Source organism: Oncorhynchus clarkii, chromosome 10 (genome assembly GCF_045791955.1).
Source record: "Oncorhynchus clarkii lewisi isolate Uvic-CL-2024 chromosome 10, UVic_Ocla_1.0, whole genome shotgun sequence".
NCBI classification, from domain to species: Eukaryota; Metazoa; Chordata; class Actinopteri; order Salmoniformes; family Salmonidae; genus Oncorhynchus; species Oncorhynchus clarkii.
Genome location: NC_092156.1, coordinates 68,899,550 through 68,922,748, shown reverse-complemented (window position 1 = coordinate 68,922,748; position 23,199 = coordinate 68,899,550). Strand labels below are relative to the sequence as shown.

At 44.7% G+C, this 23,199-nt stretch overlaps 1 protein-coding gene across 14 annotated transcripts in view; it reads right to left on the bottom strand.

The window, feature by feature from the left end:
- Nucleotides 1–21,823, bottom strand: part of LOC139419062 (lymphoid enhancer-binding factor 1-like) — a 58,043-nt gene extending 36,220 nt beyond the window's left edge. For all 14 annotated transcript variants that reach the window (XM_071168951.1, XM_071168961.1, XM_071168956.1 and 11 more), the window contains exons 1-3: nt 20,877–21,823; nt 18,755–18,821; nt 17,122–17,249 (exon numbers count right to left, since the gene is read on the bottom strand). In XM_071168951.1, the coding sequence (XP_071025052.1) occupies nt 17,122–17,249; nt 18,755–18,821; nt 20,877–21,077 (396 nt within the window). In that variant the 5' untranslated portion in view covers nt 21,078–21,823. The remainder of the gene's footprint in view (nt 1–17,121; nt 17,250–18,754; nt 18,822–20,876) is intronic.
- Nucleotides 21,824–23,199: the final 1,376 nt, after the last annotated feature.

Sequence of the window (23,199 nt, the reverse complement as noted above, 5' to 3'; positions counted from 1 at the left end):
GAGGTAGAGAGAGAGAGAGAGAGAGAGAGAGAGAGAGAGCGAGAGAGGCATAGAGAGAGAGAGAGAGAGAGAGAGGCATAGAGAGAGAGAGAGGCAGAGAGAGAGAGGCAGAGAGAGAGAGAGAGATAAATATATGTGACCTGTTGCCACAAGAACAAACACCATTGTAAATACACACACAGAAACAGACAGACAGACAGACAGACAGACAGAGATCAAAGGTATAACCACAGACAACAGAATGTGTTGGCACCCTCAGAGGGTCAGAAGATACCGGAAGCATCCTGTTTTTCAGGAGGAACGCAGAGAAGAGGTGAAGCCTGAAAACCAGATGCTTCCGGTTTCGCCTGAGCCCGCTCAGGCCTTTCTTTTACACCTGCTACGTTAGGTTAATGTTCTGGTTAGCTTGACGATTACTCTTCTTGGCCGGTTCACACACATATTCCCGCTGCGTTATCCTGCTGTCTGTACCGCTGCACACCTGCTTGACCACACGTGACCTTTTGGTCTGTGTTTCAGGCAGGACTGTTTGATGACAAGCTACACACAATCTGTCTATGAGTCAGTCAGCACATACTAGCATGTTAGAGGACAATCAATGTAAATACATACAATATACAGGAAAATCACAGTGTACATACAGTATACAGGAAAATCACAGTGTACATAGTATACAGGAAAATCTCAGTGTACATACAGTACAGAGGAAAATCACAGTGTACATACAGTATAGAGGAAAATCACAGTGTACATACAGTACAGAGGAAAATCACAGTGTACATACAGTACAGAGGAAAATCACAGTGTACATACAGTACAGAGGAAAATCACAGTGTACATACAGTACAGAGGAAAATCACAGTGTACATACAGTACAGAGGAAAATCACAGTGTACATACAGTACAGAGGAAAATCACAGTGTACATACAGTACAGAGGAAAATCACAGTGTACATACAGTACATTAATGTAGACTAGATCGTCATGACACTTCAGCCTCTACTGAAATTATATCAGTCTTTCTCAGCTGAGAGAGAATTCATCTGAAAGTAAAGAATGGGGAGACCAACCAAGACGAGAGCAAAACCAGCCCAGATCCTGCCTCTCCTAGCTTGTTTAAACACTTCTCAGACACAGTGCCACTGATGACTCCGTACAGGGCTACTGTAAAAAGCTGTGAACACAAAGGCATTAGATAGAGAGAACTGTGGGCGTGGGGCAAACTAAAGCCCTATGGAGACATGCATAGTCTGTCCAGGTGTTCCCTCTCAGTGGCTCTGTGTGTGTGGAATGCCTGACCTTTGCACAACAAAGTTGAGCAAACACACCCCCCCCAAAAACGTCCCCCTCCCAGTGTCTCTCCATTTATAGGCCACAGAAAGAAAGGGACCGCCACTCTCCTCTCTCCACTACCTCTCCACCAAAACACTACCAACCCGGGTGAAGTTTAAATAAATAACCAATTACTATTCCCAGAGAGGTTTGAACCCCCAGGAAGTCAGTCAGCCAGCCCAGCTCTCGGTGAAGTGTTAAAAATTGAACGTTTTATTGGCAGGATGGCCTTTTGGCCAGGGGGCTTAATGTAACGAAACCCAATTAATAAGAGAAGAAAGCCAGGCCGCCAGCGAGGGAGGGAGGGAGGAGAGGGAGGGAAAGGGGGAGCGCCACGCGCCCAGGGTAATGAGAGGAACGAGGGGAGCGGAGGAGTGAACGAACGAGGGGATAGAGAGGAGTGGAGGAGGAAATGAAAGCCTGCCCCGGAGAGAAATGTACATCTATGAACTGGAACCCCCCCTCACCCCTGTCCTCAATCTCATAGCGTCAGTGACAGTCCAATAGTTCAGCCTAGTCTTGCATCTAAAGCCAGCTCGTTGCTGCCTGAACTAGTTATTCCAAAACCTTACATTAAAAACCATTTTTCAATGCGACATTGATGTGGACTGAATTACAGTGGGAATCTAACACGCGAATAAGCAGTCACTAATCATAAGTCCTCCCTTAAACAACAAACGCCACCGTGAGAACATACAAACTCCGTACATTAATGCACAGCGAGACACCACACGACGGGCATATAGCGAAACGCTATACACACATACAGCCCGCAAAACAAATACTAATGTACACACACACATTCTAGATTAGACTCCCATGTGTACACACCCACCCACCCCCCTCCCCCATACCCACAGTCATCCTGCTCTGCCTGCATATACAAACAAAGGGCCCCATTTACAGCTAAGTGTCATTTCTCCATATCACCAAACAGAAGCTCTGAATAGGACACAGATGAATTAGGAGGTATTACCCAACATCCTTGAGTTTTCAGATTGAGGATTCAACAGAGGCTGAATGGGGGGTTTCATAACCCAAACTCATTGACCCTACGGCTTGAAGTGTATTGCCCAAAGAGAAGCAATCACACTGGCTCGCACTCACCTCTTATGAAGAGGTAAAAAAGTCCGCTCTGATGAAAAGACCCAGGTTTCATTTTCTCAAAGTGTAGAAACTCCGTTCTTTCCTTGTGTCATTAGAAGCACTGTGTTCTAAAAACAAAGTCGCTGAACTCTCTATGGGGAAACACTTAAAGGACTATAGAGATGATAATCCCCGTCAAATGGGTTAAAGATGCTTTACAGCTATTTTTTTACATTTCCTATTGAAAAATAATACCCAAGTATACATACAGTAATGTACATATATTTGAAGTAGGTAGTTTACATACACCCTAGCCAAATACATTTAAACTCCGTTTTAACTCTGTTTTAATTTAATCCTAGTAAAAATGCCCTGTTTTAGGTCAGTTTGGATCACCACTTTATTTTAAGAATGTGAAATGTCAGAATAATAGTAGAGAGAATGATTTATTTCAGATTTTATTTCTTTCATCACATTCCCAGTGGGTCAGAAGTTTACATACACTCAATTAGTATTTGGTTGCATTGCCTTTAAATTGTTTAACTTGGGACAAACGTTTCGGGTAGCCTTCCACAAGCTTACCACAATAAGTTGGGTGAATTTTGGCCCATTCCTCCTGACAGAGCTGGTGTAACTGAGTCAGGTTTGTAGGCCTCCTTGCTCTCACATGCTTTTTCAGTTCTGCCCACAAATTTTCTATAGGATTGAGGTCAGGGCTTTGTGATGGCCACTCCAATACCTTGACTTTATTGTCCTTAAGCCATTTTGCCACAACTTTGGAAGTATGCTTGGGGTCATTGTCCATTTGGAAGACCCATTTGCGACCAAGCTTTAACTGTCTTGAGATGTTGCTTCAATATATCCACATAATCTTCCTCCCTCATGATGCCATCTATTTTGTGAAGTGCACCAGTCCCTCCTGCAGCAAAGCACCCCCACAACATGATGCTGCCACCCCCATGCTTTAACATTGGGATGGTGTTCTTCAGCTTGCAAGCCTCCCCTTTTCCCTCCAAACATATAACGATGGTCAATATGGCCAAACAGTTCTATTTTTGTTTCATCAGACCAGACGACATTTCTCAAAAAGTACGATTTTTGTCCCCATGTGCAGTTGCAAACCGCAGTCTGACTTTTTAAGGCGGTTTTGGAGCAGTGGCTTCTTCCTTGCTGAGCGGCCTTTCAGGTTATGTCAATATTGAACTCGTTTTACTGTGGATATAGATAAGTTTGTACCGGTTTCCTCCAGCATCTTCACAAGGTCCTTTGCTGTTGTTGATTTGCACTTTTCGCACAAAAGTACGTTCATCTCTAGGAGACAGAACGCGTCTCCTTCCTGAGCGCAATGACGACTGCTTGGTCCCATGGTGTTTAAACTTGCGTACTATTTGTACAGATGAACATGGTACCTTCAGGCGTTTGGAAATTGCTCCCAAGGATGAACCAGACTTGTGGAGGTCTACAATTTTTTTCTGAGGTCTTGGCTGATTTCTTTTGATTTTCCCATATTGTCAAGCAAAGAGGCACTGAGTTTGAAGGTAGGCCTTGAAATACATCCACAGGTACACCTCCAATTGACTCAAATGATGTCACTGCTGGGCCAATGTTTTGAAGCCTTTTAGTGCCTTGCCTGGTAGTTGTGTGAAGGTTGTTGGAGCATTGTGTGAAGGTTGACAGAGCGTTATGTGGGGGTTGGACTGGGTGTGTTTTGGCAGAGCCCGGGGCACCCTGCAGGATGTTCACCTTGCGGCGGGGTGCAGGCCTCATTATCACAGCAGGACCTGGTCACATCAAAGAGCTGAGGAAAGGGCAAACATTCCACTGAAGTGCCACTGTCAGCAGGCCTGGCTTCCCCCTACCAGCTTGACCAAGACCAGCAAGTGTGCTCACACACACACACACACACACACACACACACACACACACACACACGTTTTTGTTGTTACCTATATAACGTAATCGCCACTTATCATCTACGAGCCCAGGCAAACACAGTGGAAAACCCCCACAATGAATGAGTCACACAACAGACTGCAGCTCTTCTTCCTGGCAGAGTTGATTGGAGAGGGAGAACACACAAACTCTCCCACACACCCACTTCACCTAAAATGTCAAGCAAAATTGTGATTGGCCATCTAGGGATCCCCACAACACATTTTGTTATAGAGTAAAATCTAAAATCGAGTGTACATTTTTTCATGTAGTTGGCTACAACATCAGCTAAGATGACAGAAATACTGGTTTCTAATGAGTTTCTAATGAGGTGATGGAGAGAAATGGAACTCTAGAGACCTCTGGTCTGCATCGGGTAACCGGTAAAGCTGACAACAAGTAGATGTTGTGCACACGAATCTGGCACTGCTCTTTATTTTTCTTATTGAATCAAACGGCAAGTCTTTTTTTCTACCTGTCGATCCATTTTTAGCTACTACCCCACAGCTGCATGAACACACTGCATGGTATATCACTAGAAACCTTTTGGATTGCAGAGTTGCTACATTCATGCCAAGTTATCGCCACATTCACAACAACGAACGGTAAGCGAGCCAGAACCCTTAGAAGGGCACACAAATGAAAACGCAGCGCAAGCTAATGTTTAGCGCTCGCTAAAACCCAAGCCTGAGTCTTCACAACACAATAACAGAAGGGGGAAATGGAGAGAAAAGAGAGAAAAACACCACAGAATGATTGGGAGAAAAAGTGCTGAGAAAGTCAGCCTCGTGCACCACGTTTTAAAAAGCAAGGAACAAGAGAGGATTTGCCTGCTACACCTAGATAGTGCACCCCCCCTGCTCTCAGCCAGGTATTCTGGGCATGAATGGCTGTCAGTTTGGATTTGGGAGCTCAGTGTTGAGGGGGGAGAATGGAGTCTGGCTGGAGTGGTGGGGGTCTTTGTGCCTGGCTCTACCTGTGGAGGATAGAGCTGGAAGCAGCAGTCAGCTGGCAGACCCCTCTCAGAGCGCTAGCAAGCTCCATGCTAACTAGTAACTAACATGTGATATTGAGAGCTGTAGGCAGGTAGCAGACCCCTCTCAGAGCGCTAGCTAGCTCCATGCTAACTAGTAACTAACATGTGATATTGAGAGCTGTAGGCAGGTAGCAGACCCCTCTCAGAGTGCTAGCTAGCTCCATGCTAACTAGTAACTAACATGTGATATTGAGAGCTGTAGGCAGGTAGCAGACCCTCTCAGAGCGCTAGCTAGCTCCATGCTAACTATTAACTAACATGTGATATTGAGAGCTGTAGGCAGGTAGCAGACCCCTCTCAGAGCGCTAGCTAGCTCCATGCTAACTAGTAACTAACATGTGATATTGAGAGCTGTAGGCAGGTAGCAGACCGCACTCAAAGCGCTAGCGTCATAATAACTCATACAGTAACACTAGCCTAACATCTCTTAGTATAGTGGTTCCCACTGTAGTATAGTGGTTCCCACTGAAGAATAATGAGACCATAGGCCTGGCCTACTGGTAAAATGAGGAGGTACTTCAGGGGTACTCTGGGAAGAGCAGAATTCAGTTGGTGGTACAATAACAGGTTTGGAACCACTGACTCAGTAGTCCTCTTTGACAGCGCTAACCAGTAAACACTAGCCATTGAGGGAAAGGGTAGGTTGCTTAGCCATAGGGTCATGGAAAAGGTGAGAGCCAGTGGGGGGCAGTTGGCGACAGGCTGGCGGGGAGTGAATGTTTACGAGGATGGCTTGAAACGGCACGAGTTGAGGAGAGGAGCGTGTATCAGGGTAGTGAGTGATTTGAATGGGTGCCGCTTGAGCTGGGGAGTGTACTGACCTAGTTTCACTCGTGCGCACACACACACACACACACACACACACACACACACACACACACACACACACACACACACACACACACACACACACACACACACAACCTTGGGGAAGTAAACACTCTGGCACAATGGCAGGTATCTAAATTCAATGATAACAGAGCAACAGAGTGAGCTAACTCTGCGTCTGCTGATATATATTTATATTACTAATCTAAAAAGGCAGTGAAATATGTCCACACATATACTAATGTAGAAAAATGTGTTGTATGCACACCTATTGTATATTAATGAATATTACATAAAAAATAATTTTGCTGACCAGCATTTTGCTCCTGTTTTAACCATAGCAACTCAGAGGATCCATTCTTCCCCAGAGCCATGACGCCTGTGTCCTAGCGATCTTACATGCGAACTTCTGACCCCATAGTCACATGATCAATGGCCTTTTCACCTCAGCGTACCTCTGCTTTTTGAAGACCAACGCCTCCTAGCTGTCTACTCCCACTGGTTAGGCAGCTAATAGACTTCAGCAGGCTATAGGATTACCTATAGTGAGTCATTTCAGCTTCGTCGTCAAATCTGAAGGGGGAACCTACAAAGTCAGTCAACATTTTTTTTAAAATGCATGTTTTGATAAAAATGTGGGTGTTTCTACGTAAGAGGCTTTAAACTACTATATATCTTACTCTCTAGCCCTGTATCAAGATATAGGGTTGTAAGCCCAGTCATCGTTACTATAAACCAAAGCATTCATCATTGTGGATCTGGTTACAAACCATTCTTGTCTTTTATAAAGTAAAGGACAGAAGTACAATAGGTCCGACTAGCAGCCCAGCTGTTGTTTAGGTGCAACTCCTCATTTTTAAAGGATTAACTGGTGAGACACTAAACACCTGCTTTTCAGCTTGGAATTAGTCATTAAAACCCCACATTTTCAGCTTCTCACAAACACACACACACACACACACACACACGCGCACACACACGGCCAGTCTCCTCAGATCTGAATGAAAACAAAGCTATTCTAAAAGGCATAATCCCCTCGGAACAAATGGCTATTCTCCACTCATGTATGACTAGGCCCGCGTCCTAAATGACTCCCTATCCTCTTTATAGTGTATTACCTTTTAACAAGGCCCCTGAGGCTTTGGTCAAAATTTGTGCACTATATTGGGAATAGGTTGCCATTTGCAATGCGCACGAGGGAGCACTTCAGCCAGCCTTTCCAGGATCAACCCAATCCCAAGAAAAGCTCCGCCCCTTTTGGTTACTTTTGTGAGACGCTTTTGTAGAGAGGTAAGGCAAACCAAAACAATGACCGTGTTAAAACATGGTCCCTAACAACGGTCGAACCTTTCTCTCAACCACCCCTTAAGAAATGGTAAACGTCTTACATTGTCATGATATATTCAAATCCTGATTGTAAAGAAAGAAACTGCATGGGCCCAAGCCCAACACATGTAGCCTCGAGAGCACCATTCATTCAGCTGACACTACACTTGAAATAGATGCAGAATGACAACAAAATGAACACAACACAGTTATAATTCAATTCCATTTTCGGTGTCTCTTGAAAATAATGGACTTGTACAGTATTTCCTTTGTGTATCAGAGTCTCATTTTAGACTTAGTGGGGGGTAGCTATGTTCCCATCAGTCCAATCGTCACTCTTTACACTACAAGGCCTATCGCGTATGAGCCAACTGTAGTGTCTCTCTTCCAGCATGGCGAGAGATAGCGTGAGATCAACAGAGATCACCGACTCATGAATAGCACCTCAGTATGTAATTGCGTTAAACCATTACAATGCTCAAAAGCTTCTGTGGTCTGAATACAGTCAAAACACAGGAACACAAAGAGAACGCAACACTCCGGTGGGCGACTAGCCTAGCATTCATTCACACCTCTATCCAGATCTCCTGCCATATCAGAGGTATGAATTAACCAAAGCCAGGCTTGGTGCGCCGTGGACTTTTATGAAGTCAAAGAATCTCGGTGAAACGTCTATGAACCTGTCATATCCCATCATTATTATAGCTGTCCATCTCTGTGCAGAGAGAAGACCCTGTCTGTGTATAGGGTTCACATGAAGGGTGGAGTGGGGTTGAATAGCAATTGAAGCGTCCCTCTCTCCACCAAGGCGCCCATCTTGATTCCTCTTTTCTTGGTGGCGGAAGAGGGGGATGAGGAGGAGGGATAGGAGGTGGTGGGGGGGGGGGTCACTTGCTTTATTCGTCCCCTTTCATCTCAAAGATAGGTGCGTGGCGGGCGGCAGAGGGGGATGAGGTTGGGGCTCTGGATCGATTTGATATTTGGATGCATTGTTTGATGACGGGGAGCTCAAAGCCGAGGACATCCCTCTGAAGTCTCCCCTGACGGGAGACATGAAAAGTCTCACCTGGTTCCCAGAGCGAAACGGAGGGTCTATGTACTGGGGTGGGTAGATTGGGCAGACAGACGCCACACCAACTGAGCCAATTTTTTCCACTGTAGCTCCCTTAAATGTTCTAATTTTAGAGCTCAATCCTTGTCTCACATTGCCTATCAATAATTATAAGTCAAAACATGTATTTTCCAATATTTTCAATACAGAATAGCAAGACTGTCAACACTTAGTTCCTAGTCAACACTTAGTTCCTAGTCAATCCACTCCGTTTCATTTAATCACAATTTCAGTTTGTCTTTATAAAACAATCAACGTCATCATATAATCACTGGTACCCCCACTCTAGAGCTGGGACGACAAACCGAAAATGATCGACACTGACCAAACCAACGACTTATCGTGGACATTTGGCCGATATCGTTCATTAGGAAAAATAACCTCTAGGGCCCAACTAGAGAAATGTGTTAAATGCTAATATGGTTGATTGTTAAATGGGACAATCGATAGCTACAACATCCAAAGTAGTAGTAACAGCAATTAAGGGTAATATAAATGCCCTAAAAATAACTTTGGTGTGCGTTAATGTTATACACGCAATCGTTCAATTGGTCTTTATCATGAGAATTCAGTCGATTTACCATAATATGGATTTTTGTCCATATCGGCCCAGCTCTACTCCACCCCTTGTCTTAACACCAGTGTAAATCTAATGTCCTTAATGTGTGTCTGTGTGTATCCCCAGGAGAAAATAACAGCCTTCCCTTCCATCACCACCAGACTAGCCCCAGATGAAAATGATGATCAAAGGAAATAGAGGAGAGAGGAAGGAGGAGAGGAGAACAGAGTGTAGCTCATCAGATGAACAAACACACTCTTGCTGGATATCTTTATGGGTTTCATCACCCGGCATCAAGTGACTCTCCGCCGAGCACAGCTAAACAAAAGAGCTGTTTTGGTCTTCATGAGGAAGAGAGAATATCTTTCCCTTTAAATGAGGTCATCTGTTCCAATAATAGACGGCTGGTATATTGCGATGTTTGTCAATTCTAGTGGTTACAGAACACTAATCAGAATCATGTGGCCATAATCACTTCAGGAGAGACAAACATTTCAGCATCGTTCCCCAACAAAACATGACCCAGGACCCAAGACCTGCTGCTAAGTGCCGTGGTGTGGTGTGTGTTGCATACTGTAGCAGTGGTAAGGCCCAGACCCATAGCAAGAGAGGGGAGAGAGAAAGAGAGAGGCAGTAGTCCCATTCTACTCTGTTTTCCTCTTCTCTCTGTGACCCGCAGCCATGCAGACTATCTCTCCAGCCGCGCTCCCCTTCTCCAGCCACGGCAAATTGGGTGCCCGGGGTGTGAGCCTGGGCCAAGCCTGGCATTTGGGGGCCATCCTAGGCGCCGGGCATGAGGGGTAGAGATATGACACTGAAGGGGGACGGAGGGAGCAGCGTGGTGAGGGGGCAACACCAGGCACGAGCCCCAACACAAAGGGAACAGGGCTCGTTAGAGAGACGGAGCTAGCTAGCTAGAGCTCCATGGCAATCACTGCCTGCCTCTCTCCCCCTCCCTCTCTCCCTCTGCTCGCCTCAGTCATAAATATGGCTACATCTGCAAGTGTAATCACTCCATTGTGGCCCGATTTTCTGCTCTGCTGGACGGCGGCATGGCGGCCTGCTTTTCAGCACCTCTCCCTCGCTCCCCTTCCTTCCCTCCCCTGTCCGTGACCCAGTGGTGACTTCTCCTGGCTGGCTGGCGAAGGCCAGTCAGTGAGTCTCTGAGATTACAGACACGCAGTCAGTCACTCAGGTAACAGAGTTACTAATCTGGCCCTGTTGAATTACACATAATTGCCTCGGCACTGTGATTGATTTCAGCCCTGGAAAGGAAAAGACGACCCCCTCCCCCGCCCCCCTCTCCTCTCTTCCCCTCCGACATGCATACACCCCTCCTCCCTCCCTCCCCTTCTCCGGCACTCCAGCGTGAGCAGCAGCCAAGACTCTCCAGCTAGTAGGAGGCTTTGAAGAGATCAAAGCCGAGGCCGGGAGCAGTTGTGCACCCTGGGAATACGGATACGGGGAGGCTCTCTACTCCTCAGACCTATTTTCCAGCGTCATGTCGGATTGCAGCTGTATTGCATTTTGCCAGTTTTCTTAATGCTCTTGGTTTTTACTTTGACATCAGTGATCCCCCCCCCCCCCCCCCGTAGGTTTCTTCAAAAACAAGGGGGAGGAAAAAGAGAGGGAGTGGGGGAGAGGGAGGAGGAGAAAGAAGGCAGGAGAGAGGGGAAAGGGAACTGGGGGGATGGAAAAGGAGGGAGAGAAAGAGATCTACGGCTGATGTTTTTTCTTCACAACTCCATAATAGGGCAGTTGAAATGAGAAGGGGGGTGAATGCTGCATTTGTTTTCAATTCCGAGGCCGATATCAAAGGAGCGGCAAACTTTTATGGGTTTCCCAAAAATTAAAGACCATTCAAAGAGCTGTTTTTCATCTGTTTTTTTATAGCCAAGACCACACAAAATGAACTGACAGCAAACCCCTCCTCCTGTCCACCCTAGTTCTGCAAGCTCCAACAGAAAGGAAAGGGAAAGGGGGATACCTACTCAGTTGAATGCATTTTGAATGCATTCAACTGAAATGTGTCTTCCGCAGTGTGTGTGCGCGCACGCGCTCGGTCGCTCTCACACTCCAGCCAGTATGTGTACAGTATATGTTGTGAATAGTTAAGAGGGGAGAAAAAAATGACGCATTCGATGTGCGCTAGCAAAAACAAAAACAAAAAGAAGGGAGAAAAAGTGCTATATCCATCTACCCATTTAACAGCTGGGTTAATAAAGCCTGGTGACGAGGCGAGCAGCACAGACCCCTTTGTACAGTAACCGGCCCTATACCCAACCTTCTACACTGAGGAGAATTCATCTTTCAGCGCTGTCAGATACACACACACACACACACAGAGCATGTGAGTCTCTTTAGCTCTCACACCCACCACAGCATACACACACACACACACACACACACACACACACACACACACACACACACACACACACACACACACACACCACAGCACACACAAAGAAATAATGAGCTTCTGTAAAATATAAAGGAGGGGAAAAAACAAGAGTAACTTGACGGTAACAGAGCGGCTATTGATCAAGTCACACAAGGACAAGTCAGGGCTGTTTGCTGGTTCTCTCTTAAGTATGGAGCGCTGGGAGGAGTTACACTCAGTGTTTCACCCCTGCAGCTCCCATTGTCCCGGTCAGTTACTGCCTGAACTACATGGTACCAAGCACCAAATATAGACCTGGTTTTCACTCAACTAAAAAATGGATGATTTTATGATAATGTTGCAACAGTGAGGAACTATTTGGGGACTAAATAAAACTAATGGCATCAAAAGGGTTTCAGCTGCACCACTTCAAAAGCCTCCCTATTCATCTCCAGTTGAAGCGCGTCAATGTGGAAAAACAACAGTGTTTAGCTTGGCGTCTTGGCTTTGTGGTGGAGCCAGTTTTATCAGCAGTGTTTAGGTGGTGGAGGGAGGCTAGGAGTCGGGCTCCGGTCCCTGTGTGCTGAACTGAGCTCCCACAGAGTGGCTTCAATAGGAGCCATGCAGCCTGGGGAGTGGAGGGACTTTCACCGGGGGCCCTTCCGCGGGCCCGGGAGTCAAAACAACAAGCTGGAGTGACGACAACCGACGCCACACATAAACAAAAAAAAGCCACTATCCTCTCTAACCTTCCACTCCCACCCCCCCACCCACCCCCAACCCCCCCCCCCCCCCCCACCCCAACTCAAGCACACGCCTGTCCACTCCTTTCCGTATTCCCTGTGAAGCCCCACTCAGCAGGTGCTGTGGCTGGGCCCGGCCTCGCCTGTGCAGGCTGGCTGGCTCCATGGAGCAGAGACAGACTATCTTTCCCTCAGTAGGATGGATGAACGAGGGAGAAGAGAGGGGGGCTAGAGTGTTGTGATGTCCTCAGCTATGATGACAGTCTCGTTTTGGTGAGAGCATGAGAGAGCACAAGAAAACAAACACTCACAAATATGCACACACACACACACACACACAAACGATACGATAGATGTTTTACCATATTCCCACAATGCTCTGTTACAAGTTTCATAAAATAAAGTCAAAAAACATGTCACACTGTTCATATAGTCAAAACATGAGCGACCAACATACACAGTCCCACAGTGCGTCAGCGTCGTAACACAAATTCACACCACATTATGTGAACACTTGGTGCATCCTTGCCTGGACTTATTTTGTCTTCTCATCTTACAGGGAGAGAAAGAAAAAAAACACCAGTCGTTTCAATTTAGGGAGAGGATAATTCCTCCCAGCTCCACTTAACAAGATGAAAGACTTTGATAAGGGGATTGCAACCACATGGAATCATTACCGTGGAGGGAACGCCATATGGAATAAATGTGTCGACCAGCCTCCTCGCCATGTACCATACAGTACAGTAGTTTGACACACGCTCCGTGTCAATGATACTGTTTATAGAGAGCTGAGACCCAGAATCACACAAAGGGTGTGAGGATGCTGGAGCTTTCTGTGAGGTCTACACAGTGTGACAGACAGACACACACACACACACACACACCCTGCTCTTTGTCAGACCTGCATAGCAGATGACATCAATGCTACAATGATCCTCTGATGGTCCTTTAAATTTAACCCCCCCCTTCCCCAAAAATGTTTTTTAAAAACTTTAAATAATTGACTCTTTTCAAAATGTCATGTTTGGTCACAAAATATAGTAATATAATAATATAGTATATGTTTGTAGGCCAATTTTAGGCAACGACATCCAGCGGCAGACTCATACATCAAATAGATCCCAGCTGCTTCACAAATCACAACAGAATGCTCTGCTCGATTCAGCGCCTCAAACCGCTTTACAAACCCGCAGTCGTGGGTAAAGAACTACACATGGCGACGCACGTTGCCGCAGACTACACTGCGCGTGGACATGAAAGGCTCCTGGGAAATGTGGTATTCTCATAACAGGGATCGGTGCTGAATGGGGCCAGGGTTTGAGACCGTGAGGACAGATACACATGGCACTGGAGGTGACGAGGGGTATGTCTCAAATGGCACCCTATTATTAGTGCGCTACTTTTGACTAGTCCTATGGGGCCTGGTCTAAAGTAGAGCACTATATAGGGAATATGGCTCCATTTGGGATGTAAGCGAGAAAAGGGCGCGGTAAATCCCGTTAGGTAAGCCCGGGTTAGTGATTCCACACCGCCGCGCAACGCCGCCAAGGAGATCCGTCACGTTCTCGCTGACATCAAAGGGGAACCGCAGTCTCCCCCCACGGGCTCTCACACACCACAAGGGCCCGCCACCGAGGGGGAAGACAGGGGGAGGGAGGTATGGCCTGGGAGGGGCAGCGAATGGTTCCCTCAGCTCTCTGCACACCAAAAGCCCAGCTTAAAATCAGCTATGGCGATTCCATCTTCCCCGAATGCTGCACTGACAGGCTGGAGACTGGGTGCTTGGAGATCCTCGACTTATGCTCGGAACAAGGTAGTGGATTCAAAGTTCTAGTTTTAAAGTAAGGTCGTGTGTGAAAATGGCTTCCACCGTTACAGGTTTGGTGGTTCCAAGTTAAAAGTTGTCATCCTCAAATTCAGATGTTTGATGAGAAGGTGACAGAAGTTTAAACTAGGACTGGATCCAAAGAGGAGCATTCTATTAAACCACAGTAATCCTGAAGCTATACATCTGCTACAAAGACTCAAATAGCATTTCTCATTGACTCCAGTGCACAAGTTCTACATGCACTTTCTACAGTCGGAAAACAGAGGGGTCGAGTTAACGCACATACAGGAATGTGTTAGCTCGATAAGTCCTAGATTTTAGCCAGAGAGATGTGAGAGCTTGATTCCAAGCTGCCAGCCCATCCAGACATCGAGCGTGGTCTTCACAAAGACTTAACAGAGGCCAGAGTAGGGAACACAATCCCCCGTCTCTTCCCAGAGTTCTGTACAGTCCGGCCCTCTAGCCATGGGAGCTGGAAATATGAGCCATCACACACGCACAGGCACTTTAAATAATCCAATATGCAACAGTCAAACCTCACACGACCCTATATGTGAAGACTCGAAGAACACACACACACACACACACACACAGAATAGTAGATGTATTTACTTCACTAGGCTTCTGGGAAGACTAAATAGTGTCAGGCAGGGTTTTCAATGGATTCTTCTGGAACAAACCACACCAACCAAGAGCCAACAAATACTGCTACAAAGTGTAAACTCTGTACTGACCATGTAATGAGCAAGTAGAAAACCCTAATATGACACAACCCTCACTTTGTCTGTTATAATAAAGATCAGAATAATAATAATAATGAGGCATTCATTTTCATTTCACCATGTAAGGTTTAGACCTGGGGCGGCAGCTAGCCTAGTGGTTAGAGCGTTTGGCCAGTAACCGAAAGGTTGCTAGATCGAATCCCCGAGCTGACAAGGTAAAAATCTGTCATTGTAAATAAGAATTTGTTCTTAACTGACTTGCCTGGTTAAATTAAATAAATAAATAAAAAAAGACCTCAACTGCACTCTAAACCTGGACAACCACCTCCAGAGATGAAGGGATATCTAACATCCAACTGAGATCATCTCGTCCTTCCACAGAACTTTATTGAATCAACTACACAGAGACAATCTCCATTTGTGCTACTGGTCGTGGGGATTCCATCACACTAACCCTATGCGCAGCTGATCTACTCAAACCCTCCAAACCAAGAACATCCATTCCTTCTCCTTTAAAATATCTAGCACAACTCCTTAGAGGTCCTTGCTTCCCTCCCAAAAATCTGCTGACAATCAGCAACTCTGAACAGCTCTGTCAGTTGGGCCTCATGCACAGGAATGCCATGGCCAATGAAAATCAATCTCAACTGTAGAGGGGGATGGAGGGAGGGAAGAAAGGGAGAGAACGCGCCTTTGATCTGGGTGAAAACTGATCCTAGGCCTGCAGATACTGTGGCTGCGGTGGCCGGCAGGCTTGATACAACAGCCAGGCAGCACACACATTTCACATCCAGCCAATCAACAGCCAGGCAGCACATACACGTTTCACATCCAGCCAATCAACAGTCAGGCAGCACATACACATTTCACATCAGACTTGTGTTCCAACTCCCATGACTGCACCGCCACCAACCGTATCCATTTGATTGGATAAGTGAGAGAAACGTACATAAAATTGACTAACGATTTATTGAAGACGGGGAAATTTGGCAAATCAAAAAGTGGGCGGCGGCCACGGTGAATGAAATGAGTGTTTAAAACGGTCCCGGCGGCGAGAGGAGGGGCCAAATCACAGGAGTCATTTCTGTATTTAAGGAAGTTTGGATGGAAGCCCCTCAGTCCTTGAGAAGTTCTCCATTCCATAAGTAAACAAAACAATTATATTGGAGATGAAAATTGTCTGGAAAAATACCTCCGGTCAGAGGACTCCTATACAACAGCAAAGTGGGTACCGCTGCCACGGGATCAGAACACCATTCACTTTGTATTGTCAGCCATGTTCACACAGTCGCTACACAGACTTCCAACCCTTCAAATGAATTTCATGATGAAACCAACTCAGACACACAGGCAGACATAAGCCAGAGTCTTTGGTCCTTGAACAATACGTATATGTCTGTGTCCTCTAGTCTATGTGCTAGCAGGGTGCAGGGACAGGCTTTGGGAGGCACCGAGCCATAGCGAGACTGGGTGTATTCACCACACACAACTCCACCCCACACACACACACACACACCCACACACCAAACAGGATTAGGGTGGACAGCTGCTGGCATGCCCTGGCGTTTTGCGTCTGTCTTGCTGCTAATGTTCAAAAAGGGACAGACACAGGAAGCCAGCCACAGGGCCTACAGCCTGAAATGAATACTGTTATCTTATAGGGACTATAAGCATGGTGACATACGGCAACCCTGGCTATTTCCGCAAACTCCATCTTCAAATGGGATGTTGCCGTTAGGCCTCCGCGACCACATCAGCGTAATCGGTGGGCTTACTGTCGATGTGTAAACAGACATTGATTAAGTTAACAAGGCGCGAGAAATAATACATCATATAAATGTCGTTAATCTGCTGGAAAGTATGAGAGGCATGTGGGGGAGACTAGATCACGTGGTTGCCAAGGGGACAGACCATCACACCATTACCGGGTGCATGTTAAATACGGCTATCACAAACCGGGCTACATCACACTAGGAAGGCGGTCGAACAGAGGCAAAGAACATTCTAGAGTTGAAAAGATGGTAGAAAAGATGAATGGGAATGTCCATACACAGGTATACTTGAAAACAAACCCCAGGGTGAGCACGCTCTTCTTAGGGGTTTAGACCTGGTTAAGTATTTAAGATGGAATCAAACTTGACGCAGTGAAAATGCACTAGACACAAACTGGGCTAGCTCGCTTGACAGATTGGTGGAAGTGATTGATTGATGGAGGTAAAGTGTAACTAGACTCACCGTTCTGGGCATGGGCGGCGACAGGGAGCCGTTGTTCATGTAGGAGTCGTTGTTCATATTAGTCATCATGATGTAACCTGGGTATCCAGAGTACGGGTGACCTTTGTTGTACATGTCTAGGTGTTTCCCTGGAAACGGGCCCAAGAGACAGAAAAGTGTGAACTTGAGGCTTGGTAAAAAATTGTACATTTACGATCATTAATGGAAGATTTGTTAGAGAACTTGAGTCAAGCACATTCATCTCCATTAGGATTTGGGCCTTTTTAAAGAATAGCATCTCTAAGCAACAGTCTGATCAAGTAACATAACAGCAATATTCACCGCCATCGTAACTTCAGCAGTTCAGAGTCATTGGGAAAATCTCCTGGAGTTTATAGCCTACTAATACAGTTACATGTGAATAGTCATTTCCAAGTTACAGTCTCTAACAACACTGGGTTCATCTGTCACTATGACTATCGCATCATCGCTCCACGCATGCCTCTTGATGGCGTAATGATATCGCTGTCGACCGCTGTGACCCAGCACCCTCCGTTTCACCAGTCTTTTGTCTCTCATGTCTTAGAGAAAGGGGAGAGGAGGGCGAATACAGAGTAACAATGGCGTCCCTCCGTGCCAATTAGCGTCAATTAGGAGGAACATACAGACTGTGTCAAAACAAGAGACGCCCCTACTGTTCCCCACTCCTCTGACCTAAAGAGAGAGCATTTGTTCGGGTCCGTCCCCCTGCCTGAATAGAAACTCGCGACAAACTATTTGGTGGCCGTCGGTTGTCGCTTTCTGGGGAGAGGGGGTGGTGTGTGTGTCTGGTAGATTGATAGCAACATGGGCTTGTTGTGGGGAAAGGGGGTGTTTGGTTTGAGGGGGTCCTATTCAGGGCTGCTGGGGGAACAAAGAAGAGCCACTCTTAACAGAACAGAGCTCCTATCATGACCCGCAGCTCTATCTGGGGTCAGAATACAGCCTGGACCAAATAAAGACATTAAATGAGTCTGGTGCTGTCGCACAGCAGCAACATGTTGCACAGGACAAAACACACAGAGACGGAGAGACAAAGAGAGAGATACGGCGACAGAGTGTGTGTGTACAAAATTAACCAAGGAGAATATTAAGTGTTATTCACTACTAGTATCAGAGAGCCACATGCTTAAGTCACTGCCTATCTTCACAGGTTTTTATTCATGTCAACTTAACAATTGAAATGCATCGGTATTGCATCTTTCTGATGACCAGGCCAGGGGCCGCAGCCATTGGGATTATTCAACAATTCTCTGCATAAATAATAACATGTCCTACGGACCACAAAAGACTTGCATATAGAACACTTTTCCCCATTCAGTTTGTACATGTCCTGACTAGAATCAATTCACATATCATCTCTGCATCAGAATGAACTGGGGTCAGATAAGAAAAGGGACCATAGTGTGACTGATCGGTGCTGAACAGAAAATTAAGTCTACCATCTTTCTTCCCTTTAAAAATACAAATAAAATCTTTCAATAATCAAGCCTCCAGAAACTGATTGTAATATTGTACCGTTATCTTGGCTCAATGTGACCCATATATAAGTGCAGATCTCTACAACATGCTGATAACTGACAGGATAATATTTAATGTGATGTGTGTCACTTACCATCGTCGTGATGGTCTCTGTGTTTTTCATGATATGAGTCTTGGGATATTTGGGATTGTCTAGTTCCCTGTGAGAGACGGAGACAGAAATTAGGTGATTAAATTCGTAAAAAAATCACCAACACACACACGCTGCTATGGCCTGTGCTTTCAGCTTGTCCCCGGAACACATACACAGTGAGGCGAGAAGGGTTGACGGAGCGGTCTGTATCAACCCCTCAACGAGCCACTTAATTAAGCTTTATGTCCTTAAGGAGCTTACAAATTAACTTGCATCAGTCTGCTTTCATTTTCACCAACCAATTTAATCGAAGCTCCAACCAAATTCAAAATCAAATGCATCACGGTAGCATATGATGCTTTCCAATACTAACGTGCTCTACACAAAATAACTGCGAAAATAGAGAAGAGGGGATGATGTTTACGGTGTAGTCGACTGCTTTTCCAAAATACCGTGAACCCCTCCACATGCATCTCCTTTCCCCCTCCCTCCTCGAATGGGAACGCGTAGAAAGACCTCCTTTTGGAGTTCACTTCCCTGGGGCTGGCTTCCAGCAGAGTCACGGAACTTCACTGGATTCTCAATTAACATTCAACCTCCGTCGTATTTGCGTCTGTGACAGCTGTAACTATATGAGCTCGGCCCAGAGTCAGTAGGTACCCTAATTCCATTAACATTGGATAATGACAAATGGCAACAGCTAATTGCGCTAGGTTTACATTTGAATACATACAGCGTCCAGAGCTAGAGACTTAGTAACAGCTGCCTAGCCCAGATAAAAAAAAGATATATTCAGGCACAAAGTTAAACTTACTATTGAATATGAAACTCACTGCACTGAGGAGGGACGTGACAGTCACGAGGTCTAAAACCATGTAAGCTACTCTTGTTACAGCTCTGATAAATGCATTAGATACATGATTGAGATAAAGGAATGACAGATGATTTAAATACATAAGCAACGTGAACAAAATAGCCACCAGCATTACCTTCAAACCTGTATTGTGGCAGTGACATTTCTTTCATATTTCAAATATAAATACGATCTATATCAAAACTAAACATTTCCATTAATCCCCCCCAATTTAATTCCGTCCTTTAACAATGTGCTGTCTCTCCATGAAATGGCCATAATCTCCACAAAACACGCAGAAATGTGTTGGCCTTATTTCACATTGGGAACATGAGTGTCACTGTAATCTAGAGGTGCTACATTTTGTCAGGTGTGGTTTTCCTTCGAAGATCATTTCATCTGGATTTCCCTTTGAACAAAAAAAACATTTATTTTATATCAAATAGGAATTTGATCCAAAAACACTTTCATATGTTATATTATTCATAGTTTACATTATCCGACCTGCTGAAACATTGTTTAATTAAATCACCTAACCCATAGCGATATTGATATTGTTACTGTAATAATTATAAGTAAGGCAGTACCTTTTTTTTTATCAAGACAATTATTGTTATACTAATAATATTACCACTACTAATAATAATAATAATAATAACTATAATAATAATAATTCAATAGGGCTAATTGAATATTGTAATAGGCCTAACAAAATCATTCAGAATCTATTCACGAATTCATCACCTACTGTGCAATATTTAATTTAAAATATCAAATAACCTCGTAAAAACTGTACAACAGTTCTCTGAATTGTATAAAAATATTATCTCACGTTAAATTGTTCTGTGTGTTTTGACCTTTGGTATAATTCGTCAACAATGTTTTGAAAAGCTCTGCAGCCACGTGCAGCAGATTTATTTATGAGCCTCTGTTTACAACTGATTACAAACAGAGCATGGCTACTATTTACAGACTAAAATAGTCATATTACACACATATAATATTAGGCTGTACATCACCTTCTTAATTATGACAAAACCAAACACAGTTTGGGCAAATATCCAGTCATTTTATCAGCTTTTCAGCTTTTATTAACTTTCATAAAATGTCCAACTGACTCCCCTGAAATGGGGGCTATTATTTAGGGACAGGTGACCTTGAATGAATATGTTTTCGTTAGAAATTTGATGGACATTTATTTAGGCTAGCCTATATAAAAGCTTGGCAACATGTAACACTGGACTTAAGTACAAGAGAGGAAATACTTACATCATGATTGCTGTTTGGACTCGTCTCTGACTCATTTACTAATGATGACTTGATATCTGCCAAGTCTCCCTCGTCTTCCTCTGAGTGACTGAGTTCTGCGAATATTTGTTCTTGGTCTCCCTCATCCTTGAACGGAATCATTTCGTCGGTGGCACAAAGCTCAGGGTCCCCGCCACCACCACCACCTGCTAGTTGTGGCATTTTGATTCAGTCGAAGTACTCGCACTGTCCAAATTGGAGGAACTATCGAAATCCCCAAAAGGAAACCAAAAATGTTCCTTGAAGCGGCTTGAAGTGTTGTACCCTGGAGGAAACTGCGTGCGATCACGTTTTTTGTTTTAGCTAAATTAACAGGAGATCCTTTTTTGTCGTTGTTTTTCGAAATATTTTGGATTCTTACAATGATTCAAATTCTAAATATCCGAAATTGAAGATGTTATCGGCAAAAGCGGATGTGTAGTGCACGCTCAACCCGCGGCACTCGCCAGTTCGGCTCTTTAAAATGTCAGAAGTCAAAACCTCATCACGAGAGTCAGATGTGGCAGATTTGGCAGAGGAGGGCACACACCCGGGAGCTCCGCTAACGGTCAAAGTGCATGTAGAAAAAAACTTATGCTTATATTTCCTCGTTCTGGGGTCCTGTGAGAGTTGCAGTCCTTTCGTGGAAAAAAAATAAGGAAAAATATAATTAAAAAAACGCGTCTCTGAATCTCGTGCTGCCTGTTTGCCACAAGTAGAACACTATTTATTTCCCCCACTTAAACAATACTGCGCATCTATCCCTATTAGAATGAACATACATACTTGAACTGAATAACGGCTCAATCAAAAGTAATAAACTATACAAAAGATCGAGGAGTGCGTTATAAACCGATACGCTGAGGACCGACTTCCAAACTGGAGCACCGCTCCGTAAGAAATGTAGCTCTCCTTCCCCGTCCTCTGTCTCTTCTCTCTCTGCCTTCTCTCTCGCAGCGACTGGGAGGATCGAGATGAAAGGGAAGCCGCCGCTGTGATTGACACCACACCGATTGATACTCCTAAGAGAGCGAGGGGTACGGAGATTTATACATACTGTAGCTCACAACAAATGGGTAGACAGGGAAGGAGTGGGGGCGGGTCGAAGCGGTGATGAAGCTGACGCCAATGCATACGATAGAGTAGGGCCTAAGAGGCTATAATAGACAGATTCACTACTCTGACGTTAAAACAATAACAAAGAGCAAAGGGTGACGTTTGGATACACAGAATTACTGTTGGATGGTGACCACTGTGGACTATGTGATTGAGAATAACTAATTAAAATGACATGGCAATGCATCACCTTTCTCCTACTTTTTAAGTAAATGTTCTAGGGAGCCCATGTATATCATAAACAGCCTACATATTTATGTGTATTTTAAGGTGGTTTAATTCGCGCGCAAACGTTCCTGAATCCTATTGATTTAAAAAAGCATGTTGGCACAAAGAATGTTACAGTCGAATCAATAGTACCATTGGATTGTTTGTTTGCGCAAAATAGCCTATATAGTAGCCTCGGCTATTTCCTAAAGTTGTCGATTGGTATTTTAAAGTACTTTGAAAACCAAACGTTTGTCTTTGGTCCACTGATCAGAGCGGTGAGTGAAAGGGCGTGCACAATTGATAGAAAATCGACTAATTTGGCTAAATTGGGGTCCATTGTTGTCGGATGTTCTTTCAATTACTTGGAACCTAATAGTACATTTTAAATATGTTACATAATGTTATCTCATAGGAGATTTTACAATCAACAAAACAATATTTTCGCCTACTCACAAAACAAGACAACTCTTCCCCCCTTACTTTGAGTTTAATAGATTGTCCCGTAACACATTTAGCTAATTGAACCACCATGTCTCTTTTGTACATTTTGCAGTAGCTTTTACCGTGATGTTGTTCAAAGGAGAAACAGCGGTCTGTAAATCGACTGCAAAGTATGTCGAGATTTTATTTCACCGGACAATGGAGAAATGTTTCAGTTTCTGGATGGAAATATAATGCATACTACTCGTGAACATGATGTCTTGCATAGGGCATAACTCAGCCGCAATGTTTCAGTACACAGCCAGCTGATCGTTTTGAATCGTTCTTTTTACAGTTTGCGCAGTAGCCTATATCATTCAGACAACAGTTCAGAGTTGTATAAAGCAAATGAATAACATGGGGGCTTCTTCGAGTCGGAAATGTTTAATGAGAAAACAAAACAAGAAAGAGAGAAGAAGAAAAACATAAAGTAACGTGTCGCTGCTGCGGCTCGCTGTGTGTGGAGAGATTGCGTGAGAATAACTTTGGAGTAGGAGGC